General features: G+C 36.7%; 1 protein-coding gene across 5 annotated transcripts in view; it reads left to right on the top strand.

Moving 5' to 3' along the window:
* Window positions 1–17,974, top strand: part of DNAH5 (dynein axonemal heavy chain 5) — a 152,252-nt gene that overhangs the window by 26,040 nt on the left and 108,238 nt on the right. For all 5 annotated transcript variants that reach the window (XM_072034973.1, XM_072034975.1, XM_072034972.1 and 2 more), the window contains exons 4-14: window positions 1,854–2,017; window positions 2,350–2,571; window positions 3,175–3,312; window positions 5,740–5,916; window positions 6,253–6,366; window positions 7,629–7,736; window positions 8,439–8,561; window positions 10,377–10,592; window positions 13,259–13,366; window positions 13,780–13,865; window positions 14,668–14,989. In XM_072034973.1, the coding sequence (XP_071891074.1) occupies window positions 1,854–2,017; window positions 2,350–2,571; window positions 3,175–3,312; window positions 5,740–5,916; window positions 6,253–6,366; window positions 7,629–7,736; window positions 8,439–8,561; window positions 10,377–10,592; window positions 13,259–13,366; window positions 13,780–13,865; window positions 14,668–14,989 (1,778 nt within the window). The remainder of the gene's footprint in view (window positions 1–1,853; window positions 2,018–2,349; window positions 2,572–3,174; window positions 3,313–5,739; window positions 5,917–6,252; window positions 6,367–7,628; window positions 7,737–8,438; window positions 8,562–10,376; window positions 10,593–13,258; window positions 13,367–13,779; window positions 13,866–14,667; window positions 14,990–17,974) is intronic.

Raw genomic sequence — 17,974 nt, 5'->3', positions numbered from 1 at the left:
GGTTGACATAAGGATGGGGAGATCGCTCAACAATTATCGTGATGGGCAAAACAGACTCAGAGTAGGGAGATAGTAAAATTTATTATCTATTACTAACAAGCTTGAGAAATGAGAAATAAAGGAAAGAAACCAAAAACATCTTCCCCCCAGCCATCCTCTTCCACCTCCTTCCCCCGAGCAGTGCAGGGGAACAGGGAATGGGGGCTGTAGTCAGTCTATAGCACTTTGTCTCCTCCACACCTTCACAGTTACTCTCTTCCCCTGCTCCCCGTGGAGTCCCTCCCACGGGATGCCGTCCTTCCCCAGCTGATCCTGCAGGGGCTGCCCACAGGCAGCAGCTCCTCAAGCACTGCTCCCACACGGCTCCGTCCCACGGGCTCCATCCATCCATCCCCCAGGAGCAAACTGCTCCAGCACGGGTCCCCCACGGCTGGGCGGCAGCTCCCCCCAGACCCCCTGCTCCTGCGGGGGCTCTCCATGGGCCGCAGCCTCCTCCAGGCCACATCCACCTGCTCCACCGGGGGCTCCTCCACCCACGGGGGGGCTGCAGCGTGGAGATCTGCTCCATGGGCTGCAGGGGTACAGCCTGCTCCACCAGGGGCCTCTCCACAGGCTGCAGGGGAACTGCTGCTGCCTCCTGCCCTCCTGCTGCACTCACCTTGGCTGCAGGGCTATTTCTTACTCCTCTCTCTCCTAGCTGCTGTTCCCCAACATTTTTTTTTTTTCCTTTTCTTAAACATGTTCTCACAGATGTGCAAACAGTCTCACTTACTAGCCTACAACCTCACTTACTGGCCTGTCTTTGGCCAGCGACAGGGCTCTTATCTAACAAGGGGCAGCTTCTGGATTCTTCTCGCAGAAGCCACCCCTGTGGCCCCCCACTACCAAAACCTAGCCATGTAAACCCACTGAAAACACTGGGGATGATGGGCATGTGTCTGAACAAAAAAGGGGTAGTAGCACTGTCACTTTTTGCCTTGGTTGGATGTTGTTCTTTACTTAGTGATATAAACAACATTTTTTTTTAAATCTTTATATTGTTGCAGTGGTTCACTGAGAAGTAATTGTGTGTTCATGCATGTGCATGCATTCATTTTTCTCTGAGAAATTTTTCATTTTTCCATTAAAACCATTAATGGAAAATGAATGTAGCCAAAACAAAAATAATACACAATTTAAAAGAATTATTTTTCCTCCAAAGTTATTGCTACTTCTTGGTGACTCTTTAAAAATGCTATCAATAGCATAAATCTGTGAGCAGCATATTGATGTTTGGGAAAGAAGAAAGGGAAGGAAAGCCCTTTGTAGCCTCATCATCTCTGTGTCTCCCCAAAGAATCCACTATGGCCTGTCTTTCCTTGTTTCCTGAAACACTCTGCTTCTATTTTACTGCATATTAGACTTAGGTGTTCATGTTCTTAAGGAAAGACAGTTAGTTGATAATGGCTCCTTTGAGGTGAACTGCATTTCCTTTTTTTTGAACATTGCCTCCAACTACATAATAGGGCTGGATTGACATGTAGGAGGACCTTGACCCTGAACATTCTTTTAGAAGGAACAGAAAACGAATAAATGAATAGAAAAGGCTTTTGATATGAGAATGGTAAAATTAGATGAAATAATTCTTATGGTGCTGTTAGGACTGTGGGTGCTGTGTACCTTCCTAGAGAAGTCACATGGGGAAGCTCTAGGGGACTGGGACTCATGGATACACAAATGGTGACTGGACTGTTTGTTTAGGAAATTTTTCTTTGAATAAATCATCAGTATATCAGTATATTTTAGTATATATATCAGTATATTTTAATATATATATCAGTATATTTAAATATTTATTTTATTTCAACCTACAGAACATTTTAGCTTTCCAGGAGTAGGAATCAACTCTCATTTGACAAAGAAGAAGAAACCTAAAGTGTTTGTGACAGAAGGAAAAGACGTTGCTTTAACTGGTGTGTGTGTTTTCTTCATTAGATCTAGTCTTTTGAAAGCCATTACAGCTGAGAACATCTATCAGGTAAGAGTCAGTGACTGCTGTTTGGTATGCATAAGCTTGTTGAAAATTCATTTTCATCTTGGTTTATTTACTATCAGCACATGATAGTAAATAGATTGACAGCCTTTGGCATGGTGAATGAGCAAAAGAATGGAGTTTGCCTAAATGAAATGCAGGACAACAAAAGGAGGGAAATAGAAAAAGTGACACTGTCCAGTGGCAGCAACTTTAAGTAAATCATTGTGAAGCAACGATAACAAAAAGTAATTAGTCAACACCCAATTATCAAGTGTAAAATACATGATGGGAAAATCTTATTTTCCATTTAAATATTTATTGCATATCTTTTACAGGAAGTAAATTTTAATATGATGGATGTAGGTCAAGATGGCCTACTGGAAAGTGTTGAGCAGTTGCTATCAGAAATCTTCATTCCAGCCTTACGGAATACGGACTATGGGTGGCTTGCACTTGGCGAACCTCAACAAGCTTCCAGTATTAAGCAGGAGTTTCTTGCTTCCCTTGAAGCATTTGTTACTGTGCTCTCAGGAACTCAGCAAAGTCTGCTAGAAAAGGTAATATGTTCAAGTAGCAACTAGCAATCCAGCTAGCTGTGGAATGTCTCTCGGCCTGGACTTTTTGAATTTACTGTTTTGTAAAATACTTTTGCTTGTAGAATACAAATTGCTTTTGTTAAGCTGGAGAAAAAATAATGCTTCTGAATACTGTTTGATGTCATTACTGACTTGTTATACATTGACCTGTGGCTTTAATATCTCCGAAAGCTTGTGGTTTTAACAATTCTGCAGCTGCTTCTGTTGTTGTTTGTTTTCATGCTAGTTCTTTTGAGCTATTCACTTCTTGGCTCTGGTATTTGTGGACTTTCTTAAAGAAAACCAAGAATGATTAATGTACAACAAACAGTTACTTCAACTGTTGATTTCTATTTTTTCTTTATTAAGGAAATGACAGAGAGCACAGCTGCTAGGTTGAAGAGCTCTTCAGATTCTGAAGTCCAGTTCTGGGCTCAAAACAGAATTTAAACAAATTTAAAATGAAGTGGGAATATGAAGTCAGATACCCCAAGCAGGGAAATCAGTCACTATGTGAATTTCTTGGTTTATTTGTCACAGAAATTTCAGCACTTTTTTTTTTTTTTTTTTAAACTTGTGTTGTAGGTTAATCTGAAGACATGTGAAACATATGATCTGAAAAATCTAAAAGGACCTTCAGATTATCTGTCGGTTGCTAACAACATAGGCAGTCTTGAGAGAATAGAAGTCTGCATGAAAGGATGGATCAAACAGCTTGAACAGGTGATACACACTGCAGAAGTATGAAATATGAACACATTTGCGTATTGGCAGGTTGAATTTAATCCTGGTGCTACCTTCCTATAAAGTTAGATGTGATTGATCCCTATGTCTTAAGTTACTTAGCATGCTTTTACTTCTAAATTAGAAGATTACAGACAGCTTTTTCCATCCACTTTTAAATGTAGTGTACACGTGTATTTGGAAGCTTAGTTCCCTGTTACTGCTTAATTGCCTCATCCACACACTGATGGAGCATCTTCATGTGGTTAGAAATACTGTAAGGTTGTAAGATCAGTGTACTTGTTTTAAGTATAAATAAAATTAAAAGGAAGAGAACAGCATGATTAACTTCTAAATTTGGAAAATGGAAACTTAGTTGCTATCTTATTCTCTGTTCTGCATGTAGAAATTATTGCCTAGATTTTATAAGAGAAGTATGTTTATTTTTAGGAAATCAGTTCCATGAAGGACATCTCTGTGTTTATTAAGGTCTATACCTCTTAAAAGGAAGGAATTTAAGAAAAAAAACAAAAAACAACCCAAATCTCTTGAATTTATAAGCTGAAACTAGTGTGTAGAATGTATCACAGTGAACTGCACTTCTACCAAAAGAGTTGTGGTCAACAGCTCAGTGTCAAAGTACAGATCAGTGCTAAGGAGTGTTTCTCAGGGGTTAGTACTGGGACCAGTGCATCTTTGTCAGTGACATGGGCAGTGGGATCGAGCACACCCTCGGCAAGTTTTCCAGTGACACCAAGCCATGTGGTGCAGTCAAAATGCTGGAGGGATGGGTTGCCATCCAGAGGGACCTGGAAAAGCTTGAGAGGTGGGCCTGTGTGAACCTCATGAGGTTCAACAAGGCCAAGTTCAACAAGGTCCTGCACCTGGGTCAAAGCAATCCCAAGAAAATCACTGTCTATATTTAAGCTGATAATTATTAATTATTTATACAGGCTAATTTTTCTCCACATTGTCTAGTTCTCCAAGGGACTTGAATCTGCATTTCCTCTCTGTAGCATGGCTTCATCCTTTATAAAGAAATTACTGTGAGAATCGTCGTGATTGGGTTGAACTAAATGTTCTTTCAAACCAATGCCATCTCTTTGACAATGGGCAAAAGCTGATACTGGTGAAGAGTAGAAAAGCAGAGTAAGGCAGTACCACCCATCAGTTTTCTTCCAGCCTCTAAAGATTTATAATTTAGAGATTTTATTTTATTTTATTTTATTTTATTTTATTTTATTTTATTTTATTTTATTTTATTTTATTTTATTTTATTTTATTTTATTTTATTTTATTTTATTTTACTTTATTTTACTTTATTTTACTTTATTTTACTTTATTTTTTATTTCATTTTATTTTACTTTAGTAACCTCCTGTGGTTTTCTTTTCTACATAAATATCTGCAGTCTCCCCTACAGCTTGTACAGGAAACATAATGATGTGGCCAGAAATTATTTCAACCCATGTTACAGAGCTGAGAGAGAAAAGCTGTCCCCACTGAGATGATGAAAGGGATAAAGAAGTCTCCAAAGTAGTTTGAAATGTACCTGAGTGTATCTTAATCCTCAAAATCTTGAGTGATACATTTCAAAATAGTAAAAAGAGTTGTTTTACCATTACCATTTCAAAGTTATTGTAAATATTTTCACGATTCATTATATTTAATTATATTCACGATTAAAGTTTTCACATTCTGCATTGTTACAGATTTGCAGTGCTTTCTTGTATTTGTTGTGACTCAAGTGTTGTAAAATATTAAGTAGAATCAGATAGTAAAATTTTTCACTGAATCAAAAATCTTACAAAAAATATGCTTATCAAAAAATGTTGAGAAGCACGCTAGAACAATCTTGACTTTAGTATATTCTAATGTAGCTGGTTACTTGTAGTATGATGCCCACTGGAGAAAGATTACAGTGATTATGCTCCTTCCTATCCATACTTCCACATATACTGTGAGTTCCACCTGCCCATACTGTGTAAGGGAAAATATTCTGGCTATGGTTATATTATGGTTACTAAGGTGAGTATCCCTACCTCATAATCTGCTCTTGGAATAAGTAGGTTGCTAGAAAAGATTCACTTTATCCAAGAAACCAAAAAGTAAAAAACAGTGATTCCTAGTGGATGTAAGGAAAGCAAAATGAACACTTTAATACAGTGATTGCTATTCTTAGTGGTCAAAATTATACTTCAAAACCTGATTTGCAGCTTATTTGCAGAAGATGTCTATAACAACATTCCTGAGATATTCCCTCTTAGACTCAAACCAAAAAATTAAAGATGGATCATGTGAGATGGTGGCTGAGTTAGATAGTTTATCACAGGAGTTAACACTGACGGTTAAATTATAAATGAATCTGTGCTATCCATACAGATAAAAAATATTATCATCAGTCACTAATATTATTATATGATAAAAGATTCTTGCAGAAAATGACCAATTGAGAAGGGAAGCTGACGACCTTGGACCGCGAGCAGAGCTTGATTACTGGAAGAGAAGACTTTCTAAATTCAGTTACCTTATGGACCAGCTGAAGAACCCAGACACGAAGGCAGTGCTTGGAGTACTCACTGCTGCTAAATCCAAACTGCTGAAGGTTTCTATTTTGAATTATGACAGATGTAAAGAATAGAAATTCTCTGTGTAGCCTACTTCATTTTGGTAATGTATGTAACATTGCTGGTAGGCCAAATATTGAAGTATCTGTGACTTCTATTTTCTTCTGCCTTCCACATTCCCCACTTTGAGCAGGTAAAGTTTAAATCTGTTTTAATTTTTTGGGGGAATCCCCGTTGTTCAAAGTGCAAGATGTGTGCTTTCAAAGTAGTTAAAAGGTTAAGGACAAAAAAGGGTGATCTCAAAACTGCTTAGTCAAAACAGTGTTTCTGAAATGTGTTTTTTATTCTTATTATTTTCAACTTTCTATTCCTAGAATTGGCGAGTGTTGGATATTCGCATCACAAATGCAGTAAATGAAGCTAAAGATAATGTGAAATACCTCTACGCTCTGCAGAAATGTTGTGACCCATTATACAATGCTGACCCTGTAAGCAAAACTTCTCAAATCTTAATGTAAATCTTCTGAGACAACTGAAATAAATGTAGTTTGTAGTTTATAGGATCAGTTTGGAAATGACAGTTAGATAGCAGTTTAGGTATGTATCTTCAATTTAGGACTGTTCAGTCATGCTATAAGTGGCTTAATGGGAATTTCTGGCTATAAAAGATTTTCAGTCTAATGATGAAACTGGATTTTGTGCTATGGAATGAAGTGAAAAATTTGAAAATAAAAAAATAAATGAAAAAAGTGGACATGGTGATATGTTGAAGACAAAGGATGGGCTTTGCTCTTTGTGGTGGTGGCCAGGTCATGCTTAGACTAACATTTATAAGGCAATTTACAGCTTCTTGGTTTAGGAAATGCAAATATGTTTAAACATTAACATATAAATATAAATCACCTTCCCATGCTTTAGTAACAACTGATGCAAGTATATTGTAGTAAATATGGAGTACTGAGTAATATGGAGTAGGAAGGATTCTCTTATGCCATTAACTGCGAAAGTAGGTTGCAAATGGTTGCTTTTACTAAAACTGGTTTTGTAACTGGCTGTGTGTCTTGCTAGTTAGAGAAATACAATGAATAGTCCTGAAAACTCAAAGCTTTGACTGCCCATCTTCTGCTTTCTCTTTACTTTTTCCCAAATTGCTTCCAAACAGTGCTCTGGGAAACCCTGGTATGGTTCATGATGCAGTCTGTTTCCCTTTACTGGACAGTGATAAAACTGTTTTCTTTTAGTGTTTCCCAGTCCAATATTTGAGTCTCACTTATGAAACATTAGTATGATAAAGATTTGGGTAGTGAGAAACAAAAAAAACCCACCTACTTTCACACTTGTTCTTCCCATGCTCAACATCACCCCTCCATTCTGCACTCCTCTACCTCCCTGTGCAGCGCAGGGGCTGGGGCATGGCGCTGGGGTGTAAAAACATACTTTTAGTGAAAATAATAGTAATTTTGAAGAGGCCTTTTTCTATATCAAATTTATTTAACTGACCAGAGTTCTTTCAAGCCAAGCCTCTGGCAAATTGTTTTCCCAAAATTGGGCTGTAGGGCTTGGATGTTGAAATATGACTGTTATGTTTTACAGGACAGGCCCAGGGAAACAGAAGCAGAAATGTTAAAAATATTGTGTTAGTAACGCAGCTGGATTCTCTAAACAGTTGTTGTTTAGTAGTTGTTTAGCTTGCTAAAGTGAGACAATAAAAGTATTGAGATAAGTTCAGAGGCTGTGTGTTCCTTTACAGGTGTCCATGGTGGATGCTATTCCAGGGCTTATAAATGCAATTAAAATGATTCAGAGTATCTCTCAGTATTACAATACCTCTGAAAAGGTATCCTCGCTCTTTGTAAAGGTAGGTACAAAGCAATGTTTTGTTGTTGGTTGAGTGAGAAAGAATATGCAAAGGGAATAAGCAATTTAAGAGCCATCATATTGGCCAGTTTTATGCTGTTCTTTGAGTGGATAAAGAATTGGAAATAGTGACAAAGCTTCTCCAAAGTTAGAAATTATTTTTCTAGAAATGACTAGGAATTGTAATACTTTTTCAGACTTCTTGAAGATCATTGTTAATTTCAGCCATGACATGCACAGATCTGAGGAGCTTTTTTATTTGAATGATTTTTGCCTACAGTGAACCGTGCTTTACAAAGCACGTATATTAATAGAGCCCTTAAATCTTTTTAAGATTTCATAAAGAAGGAACTGAAGTTGGAAGGACAACTTGTTCTTTTATTATTATAGTCTCATGGGCCCTTGCTTTTTCCTTTTCTTTTAGAAGGTCCAAAGTCTTATGACTTTGTAGTCTGTGTAATTTCAAGGTTGATAAAAGGTGTTTAGGTTTAGGATTAGTGCAGTTAATCAACAACACTTCGGCAGTGTAATAGTCCGCAGGCCATATACTGCAAGGAACATGGTCTATGCAGCTGGTATTTGGTTTTGCTATTTTGGAGGTCTTAGGCCAGTGGAATCAGAGGTATGGAATGAGATTAAATGAAGAGTAATATGTGCTTTGTCCTGCAGCAGTTTTTTTTCACGAGGTTAAAATTGCTTATAGGTGACTAATCAGATGATCACAGCATGTAAATCTTATATCACAAATAATGATACTGCCACCATCTGGAACCAACCTCAGGAGACAGTTATGGAAAAGCTTTTTGCAGCCATTCGGCTTAAACAGGTATGTGCAAAGAACATCTGAAAAACAGAATATATGGTGAGATTTCAGTGGGCATGATAAATAGTGGAGTATGTATTTTATACAAAGAAGGAATGTTACAATGTATAGGAAAATGAAGCAACAGAAAAATACCCTTTGACACTGGGTTGTTTTTATTAGAGCCAATGAAGAATTTAGTCCAGTGTCTGATGAACTTCTGGAAACAGGATTTCCATCATTACCCTAACTTAACTAAGCTTCTTACATGACAATTACTTGGATTTTCATGTCTGAGTTTCTCTATAAAATTTATTCTCATGTATGTATAATAGAAAGGAAAGCAGAGGGTCTCACTTAGCCAAATATATTCTGAAGATATCTGGACAACCTATATCTTTAGAAAAGGCAGTTTCTAAACTGAGAATAACAGAAGAATTTGGCTGTTCACATTGCCTAGGCTTGTTAGGAAGACACACCACTATTTTTTTTTTTAATACAATTCCATGATCATTTGGGGATTTTTTTTTTTTTTAATATTATTCACACAGGGCCATAGGAGAATTTTTAGAACATAGGATCATAGACTAATTTACATTGGAAGGGTCCTCATGAGTTATCTTGTCCAATCTCTTATTCAAAGCTAAAACAGAGGCAGCTGTGAGTTCAAACCTGGTTGCCCAGGGCTTTATCCAGTTATGCCTTGAAATTTTCCAAGGATGGAGACTGCATACCTTCTGCTGCTTGACTATTCATAGGATGAAGAATTTTCTCCTTACCATCCAGTCAAAATACCTTCTGTTTTAGTTTACTTGCACTATCTCTTGGCCACTGTCCATGTACTACTGTGAAGAGCCTACCTTTGTCTTTTTGATAGCCTGCCTGCAGGTATAAGGCTCATCTTAGGTTTTCTCTGTTATTACTTTTTCATTTCTTAATAATATGTGCCTATAAGAACAAAACGTTATCCTGACACCTTTTGAAGAAACAAATCTTTCAGAGTTACTGCACAGATTAGTGCAAATTTATATGACAGCTTCTTACCATCAGGAACAATCAGTAAACTTGTATATTTCTATAAAGGTATAACAAAATTTTCAGCTGCAACGTTAAAATATGTTGAAGGATTAGGTTTTTATTTGACTCTTACCAAGTCTAAAAGCTTTCATAAAATCACTTTAGGAAACTCTGGGCCCTTTGTGTTAATACCTATACATATGGTTATTGATACATATATGTGATAGAAAATAATGAAGCTTGTATTTTGAGGTGAACTGCTCCTGAAAGAAACCATCCCAAGGAAATCTGTTGCCTATGTAATGTGATTTTGAGAAGAATTTAATTTCAACATGTTTGGAGTAAGGTTTGTGCCCAGTTAACAAAGCAGAAAGAAAAATGGAAGCTGCAATAGAGCAGCATTCTAACTTTAGGAGGGTTTTATTCTGAACAGTAGTTTTAGATAATCTGAAATATGTTTACCCAATACAAGTGCTCAGTGCACAAACCTTATTTTGAATTTCTGAAAACTGAGATCTGGGTTGTCATCTTAGATGTTCAGTGGACCCATTTTTCAAGCCCTGCTATAAAATGAGGGGAAGAAAATTTCACACTAGTTAAGGATGAAATGCACACATATTTGTGCATATATGTGCAATTTATTCATTTGATGAAAAGTGTGACCCGATAATGATATTGTTCATGACTATTTATTGATCAAACTTCTACTTGCTACTGAGTTAGAGGGGATCATATCTGTCTGCACAACTTTTGTTATATCTTATGGCAATGTTTTTTATTACATGCTCAACATTCTTCTTTGAAATTCTTCTTTATTTTTAGGAGTATCAAAATTGCTATCACAATATGAAAGAAAAACTGGAGCAAGATCCAGCTGAAAGACAGTTTAATTTTAGTGAGGTGTATATCTTTGGAAAATTTGAAAGCTTTCATCGACGTCTGGTAAAGATAATAGATGTTTTCAATACTATGAAAACCTACTCGGTTCTACAGGAGTCTAAGATTGAGGGTTTGGAAGGAATGATCGCAAAATACGAGGTACACAGTAATTTTGGATATCCTTTCAGTCTGACTTGAAAATGAAACATTAAATGATTAGGAAAACTAGAAAACATTTATCAAGAGAAAAAATAGCTCTGCAAGCTGTGCTAAAATTACTGGGAAATAGCTGATGTTGCAAGTGCATGACCACTGGGAGCAGACGATGCAAAGGAGCAGGTGGCCATGTGAAGGATCTGTGTTAAAATCAAAGTTGATTGCAAAATGAACTAAATAGGAGGACTTTGTCACAGGTGTCATGGTTTTGCATTATGATCAGTAGAAAAAGTGACAAGTCGAAAATTTTTCTCTTTAAAAATGTTTTGTGAACTATGAAAGTGTACTGTGACTGCTCGATCTCTTGCCCACTGTTCAAAGGGGCATCTGGTCAGGGCCTGTCACAGAGGACAGTTAATATTGCTCTGCTTGTTGATGCTGTAGCCAGATCTTCCTTGCAGCTTGGAGGGAAAACAAACCCCATTTCCATTTCCGTAACGCATAAAAGGAAATAAATACTAGTTTAGTTCCTTCAAGTAAAGAGGAAAAAAAAAAACAAACACAAAGACCAAACCACCTTGCACTCTCAGATTTAGTTGATTACATTAGGGAAATAGTTTTATTCCAGCAAAGCAGATAAATAGATTTACTTAAAATCTGTACTCACCTAAAGTGCTATTGATAACTTTGCATTTCAGGAGAGGAAAAAAAAGTCAACTCACAGATGTCTATTTTTGGGGTGAAGGATGGAGAGAAATGAGTTAGCAGGTTTGCTCTGGAAGGCTCTCCAAGTTCAGGCTTTTTTTTTTTTTTTTTTTTTTTTTTCATGTAACAGATTAATCCCTTGCTTGTTTTATTACTACTTTTGGTTTCTTTCATGGCCATTTTATTTAGTAGGAGTGAGACTTGAATAACAAAGAGCTCTTCTAAGAATTTCAATATGCCAAATTTATGTTCTTTTTGTCTTCCATTTGTGATGAGATTTTTATATATTTTTTAAATAAAAAGTATAGTCTTCCCTGCTTTTTCTGAGCCTGACTTAACTTACCTTATTTTATATCTTAGTGCAGTGTCATGATAATTGTGGCACTTATAAATACTAAAATAAATCACAAGTATTAAATGTATTGAGTTTGTAGATTGTTTTTAGAGATCACACCATACAGTGGCAGCAAATGTGGCATTCTAATTTGCATAACACTGTCCTCTTCCTTTTTTATGGCCACGAATAAATTACTTTGCTGATGTAGTTAAGTAACCATAGGGTAAAATGTGAGCCTTCCATTATGCATCCTGATGTGATTCAATACATGTTGTAGTCCAGGGTTTTGATTCTTTTCTAGTCTTCTGAGAAGAAACCTGGGTGCAACTGGAAGGAGAGTTTGGCCCAAGGACTCTATCAAATAGGTTGGATGAGTGTGGGCTGCTCTAAAGGTTGTTCCCTTCATTGAGAGCTGTTCTCTAAAGCTGGGCCAAGAGACTTCTCTGCAACTCTGTTTGCTGAGAATTATTAGACCATACTATGAAGATACTATTTTCGTAGGTTGGAACACAAGCATCTCATTTATTTGGGGCTTTTTTGAGTTGAGAACCTACATGTGACTGTTAGCCAACTGTGGTGCAGTCTGCAAACTCTCCACAGGTATGCCACATCACTGACTGCAGCACTCAGGTCCTAAAGTAAGAGCTTTTTGTAAGGGGAGGATTAAGCGTGTTTATGTAGAAGGTAGTACATGGAAGGTTGTGGATAGTACACATAAAGGATAGAAAGTGATTGTACTTTTTTAATGGTGGCAAAATTGAGGTACTGAAGTATTTCTTATGGATTTTAGCTATAGTTAAGTGACTGATTAAGTAACTTGAAAAAATTGTATAGTAGGAAATTGCCATGTTGCAATTCTTCATGCTTTACCATATAGTTGCTGTCTAGGATTTGCATGTTTGTAGGTGAAAACATAGGATTTTTCTTTACAGGCAAGTAACAAAAGTGAAGTTAAGTTGGCTTATAATCAAACGGCAGAAGTCTGCTGTGTTGAAAATATTTTGAGCTTTATAGTTTATTGTGGTAAATTCCTAGCATGTTCAACAGTGATCCATCATCAGAAATCTTTACCTGTGGGTATACCTCATGGGAGATTCTGATTAAGATGTACTTTCCTTAAAATGGACAGCAGCTACATAAAAGAAGGAATAATAAGTCCCAGGCTGGTGACATCCTGCATCTTACTGTGGCTTTTGAATAATCTAGTTTTCTATGATACGAGTTAAAGACATGGAAAATACTACCGTGAAAATAATTTCCTATATTGAACTTTTTTAACTTTTAAATAGAACTAATGAACCTCTACATGAGAAAATGTTTCATGGGTAACAATGAGTAACAAATGCTTTTTATGATAAGCATGAGTCTGAATATACTGTCAGTTCTAACTGACTGAAAGCAGAAGTAAGTAATATAACTGCAAGTCATATGGCCATTGCACAAACTCGTTTCCTGCAAATACATCATTTAAGTGATCTGTGATCTCATTTAAGTGAACAAATAATGGCAACTAATGCAAAAGTTAAAATGTGAATGTGCACAAACCATTGGGCTAAATATTTTGATGTGTTAAGTTTTTGCTAAGACCATTTTTGGTGATTTTTTTTTCTTCTATGAAACTGTGTAGAGTATTGTTGACATCATGAAGAAAAAGCATTACAATTTCTTGGATCAACGGAAGGCTGACTTTGACCAAGACTATGAAGAGTTTTGCAAAGAGATAAATGATCTTCATGTAGGTTTTATGAATCAAATAAGTATTAAATGTAGTAACGATTCCTCATGAAAACAAAAGTACAGATGCTAGCAAGAATAACATAAAAATGGTTGATTTTGTTGGGTGAATGGGAGCATAGCACAAATAAACAATAACAAATAAATAGTTAACTTTCCTTTGGAGGGTTCAAAAGCTTTTCCTTGTTGCATAAGTACAGAGAGAACAGGGGGAAGGAAAAGCCTTGAAAGTTGGCTGTATTTTGCTTAAAGTGGGTGGAAGAGAGGTCAAATTGATACTTACTGAGGTTGCTCTCATATAAACTTTGTTTTAATGTAATAAATACATTATAAATCCTGAAAAATAACATCTGTTGTATTTGAGATGTGTACCTTATGTAGTTCTTCACAGTAGAATTATGTGTTCTACTCCAGGATCAGTTAAAGACGTTTATGGACAACACCTTTGAAAATATTGTGGACACTGAAAGAGCACTGTCCATGTTGAAGAAATTTGAAAGGTACTATGTGCTATCTAGCCTGCTAGAATTCTGACAGACAATGGAAATAAAGCTTTGAGGGTGGTGAGAAAGGGGAGAGTAGAGTAGGTATCTCCTTAAATGCAAACAAAATCCAACTCAGTCTCCTTTCCCTCAGCTGCTTAGCTCTGATAAGAGATGTCTCCTCAGCTATGTGGATGAATAAAAATACATATTTTTATGCATCCAAATATATAAAATATGAATGGACTTCAAAATTACTATATGTACAACTACTATATTTCAAAATTACTGTACATACAGGAAACCTGTCCTGGTTGTTGGCATCTTCGCATTAGTTTTGTCCTTAATGAAATTAATCTGTTCACACAGTAAAGCTAGAATGCTTGAGTAGAAAATAGCGAAATCTGTCTTGATAAAGTCAGATTGTTGCAAAGCAGCCTCAGTCTTTGTTGTGTCAGTTTTCTTACAATATTCTGCTTAGTAGAATAGGCCGATAGTAGCAGATCAGTTACAGTTTGCATATAATTTTAGCTCGGTATTTGAAAATAGTGACAAAACAGAAAATGTGTAGGCTTACTTGGAAACTTTTATCATCTGGCCTAAATCTTGGTTACTTGGAAACTTTTATCATCTGGCCTAAATCTTGGTTGTTTGGAATCAGGTTGTGACAGTATTTGTTCAAGCTCTAGTCAAAAATCTTCTGCTGGAGTAGTTATTTTCTAAGGGATGCAAGGGTATCTGGGAAAGAATTTTCAACAGCGCATCAGAAGAATTTCAGGGTTCTTGAAGAAATTTTTCTAATGGTTATTTTTCAAAACAGATTACAAATCCCAAATCTTGGCATTGATGAAAAATATCAGAAAATCCTTCAGAACTATGGACATGACATAGAAGCAATCTGTAAACTCTATACTAAGCAGAAGCAGAACCCTCCATTGGCTCGTAATCTGCCTCCAATAGCTGGTAAGATCCTGTGGGCACGCCACCTGTTCCAGAGAATCCAGGAGCCCATGGAGTCTTTCCAGAAGCACCCATCTGTACTGCAGACACCTGATGGCAAGCGTGTAATCCGCAGCTACAACAAAGTAGCAAAAGTTCTTATGGAGTTTGAAGTGATCTATCACAGGGGATGGCTTCAGCAGGTAAAACAGCAGATTTTGATTACATATTTCTTTTAAAAAAACATGGTGGATTTTTGTTTGTGGTAGACTGATAAAATCTAGCTTTGCAGACCAGACTGGATTCCTGTTGTGCCAGGCACCATTGACACACTGGGTTACAGCAGTGTGAAAGAATTTCTAGTTAATAGTCAGGTATGCTAAGCTTTAGATTTAGCTGAATTTAGGAGCACTTGAAAGATCATGTTAATTATAATGAAAAAATATTTGTTATGGAAATACATAATGGAGAATCCAGTGTTAGCCTTAGCTGCCCCTCAATCTTTTTCATATCCTACTGACTGGTGCAAGAAGGTTACATGGGGAGAGGAGCTTTGTCAGCTGGTTGGCTTATGATAAAAGTAGACACAAGTTTCCTCTGATCTGAATAATATGATTCTCTTTTTTTTAAGTGATAATCCATACGTACCCTCAGAGTGAGTGTACGTATAAAAAGAATCTAATTTCAACTGATAGAGCGTCTTATTGATTAAGTACACTGCACAAATGTATTTTGCACTATTTCACTTCCTAGCAAATATCTGGTAAGGCAGAATAGTTTGTAGTTGAATATTCTTCAGAAATCATGGTTTACCTTAAGTTCTAAATCTCATTTGACTGATTTTATCCTCTTGGTTTTTGAACGTAGAACCTCTGAATGCCTTCATATTATTAAACAATGCCTGTAAGGTCTATTTTCTAGCTATGAAATCTCTGAAAGTTTCTACTATCCTATTGGCATATTTTCCACCTCCAGTTTCTCTGTTGCTTTGGCAAAGAGCCTGTTTCAGAAAAATTGGCCTCAGCCTCTGAAATCTCAAAAGAAAGGGATCACAATCTACAGATAACTCTTTTGAAGTTGTTGGCATAGTTAGCAATGCAGCTGCCTCTTGTTCTTGGAGCTCAACACTAACTTTTGTATAATATGAAAAACTCTGAGGCAGATAAATATCAGTCTTCTCAAACCTAGTCTTAAACAAGATCTGAGACTAGAGGCTCCTGCAGTCTCTTGCCCAATCTAAATATACTCTTCCTTTCCCTTTCACATTTGCAATTGCCACGAAGGTTTAAGGGATCACTAACTTTGATTGTCCAATTCTGTAAGTTGGAGAATTTGCGTCAATTCGGTGTGCTAAAACAGGAGAAGGCACTAAAATATTGGAGGATGCATTATATGCTGTATTCAGACTGCTTTGGCTTTGGTGCTGGGTGTATGTTGATGATGATGAATCTAGTACTAACAACTTCCAACTGGGAATCAAGGATCCTGAAGAATATTACCTGGAGGTATGTGTATCATTCCTTTTCAGAAAAGGAATTGTGGTGTGTCAGAAAGCCTTTGGCATTTGTTTGGTATTTCCATCCTGAACTTGGTTTCAGATTTAATTCCAGTATTGTGCTGGATATCTGCATGATTCCAAGTATACTGGTGATAGATTTCACTGAACTATGCCTGAGGTAAGTCCCTGATTGGGCACTTATAAGATGGGTTCCCTATCCCAGCTGTAAAGACTAAGGAGGATGTGTGCTTCTTGTGGGGCTGCACATGTTGTCTTTGGCTAGATGATCTACTGATCAGATTTTCTGACATGTAGCATGCCTTTACAGAACAGTTAAACTACATTCTCCTTTTGGCTTTCACAGAATGGCTAAAATGTCCAAAGCATGAGGCTCTCACCTGTACTGGTTACTGGCTTTGTGAGGTCCTAGTCCCTATTCTGAACTGTGCTGAAAGTAAGTCTGGCTTCTCCAGTAGCACAGCCACTGGACAGCCATTTAAACTCACCAAGATTGCTTCAATAATTTGGGAGCAAAGAGGGGTGAATTTGAACACAATTTCAAGTTTTTGAAACGAAAAGACATGCCTTGAAAACGTATGAAAAGCATATTTACTCACATCAATGTACTCGTATACTAGATTAAAAATAATGCGATTACTGTTCAGTAGTCTATTCTCACTTCTTGAGGTATCAAAGGCACAGAGTGATGTGGACATGAATGTCAGAGAACACAAGGTGGAGCTCATGCTCTATTCCTGAAGAAAAGGAAGCTGCGAGAGGGGCGAGTGTCCTGTGCAGAATACAAATGCAACAGAATAAGGCTGTGGCATGCTACCTTTTATCGTACTATACAATGGAAGTAGTTAAATTTAGTGTCTTTTTCTCATGTTTTAGAATATTTTTTCCCTTTTGTCTGTTTGTTCCTGAATGCCAACCACTTTGTTTATCTACTTATTTTAATAGCATAAGATGTAAAGCCATAATTTTCATGCTATTCCCAATTCAACTTGGACATACTGAAATAATAAAATACTGGGAAGTATGAAAGTGCAGTTCTAGGGCAGTGTAAGATTCATGCCTTCAACATACCCCTTATTTCTGTTAACAATGTGTACTACCTTAGTAATCAAAATTTCCTGAAAAAAAAACAACAACAACAACAACAACAACAACAAAAAAAAACAAAAAAAAAACAAAAAAAAACAAACAAAAAAAAAAAAAAACAAAACATAAGTGGGAGAGGAAGAAAGTGAAAGTAAGAATAATGAGTCCCTGAATCCCAAAAAGTTCAGCTGCGCTTTAAGGCAGTTGTACAGAGTAAGCAACTTCATTGCTAGTGGATAAAGCACAACAACTTTACTGACAAAAGTTGACTAATGTTTACTTGAAAATTGTCTTTAATGTCATTATAATATATGAAACTGTTGAAGGAAGCAGTATAGTCAAGCATATATTAGTCACTGAAAGAGGAAGCAAAGTTTGTGTGTTGCATAAAAAAAGGAAGAAATGCATGGCAAATCATTGGGTTCTAAAGCTATTGCTTACAAACAAGCTCCATCTCAAAGTAAAGTGATACATGAAACTTTAGAAGTGAATAATGAAAAAGAAAGTTATGTCAGAGAAAGGACAACAGGAAAACAGAAATAGCAGCAAGACGTGAGTGGTATCCATGAGTGATCTTCTTAGGAAT

This window comes from Anas platyrhynchos, chromosome 2 (genome assembly GCF_047663525.1).
Source record: "Anas platyrhynchos isolate ZD024472 breed Pekin duck chromosome 2, IASCAAS_PekinDuck_T2T, whole genome shotgun sequence".
NCBI classification, from domain to species: domain Eukaryota; kingdom Metazoa; phylum Chordata; class Aves; order Anseriformes; family Anatidae; genus Anas; species Anas platyrhynchos.
The sequence above is the reverse complement of the archived record's forward strand: the minus strand, read 5'-3'. Positions and strand labels throughout refer to the sequence as shown.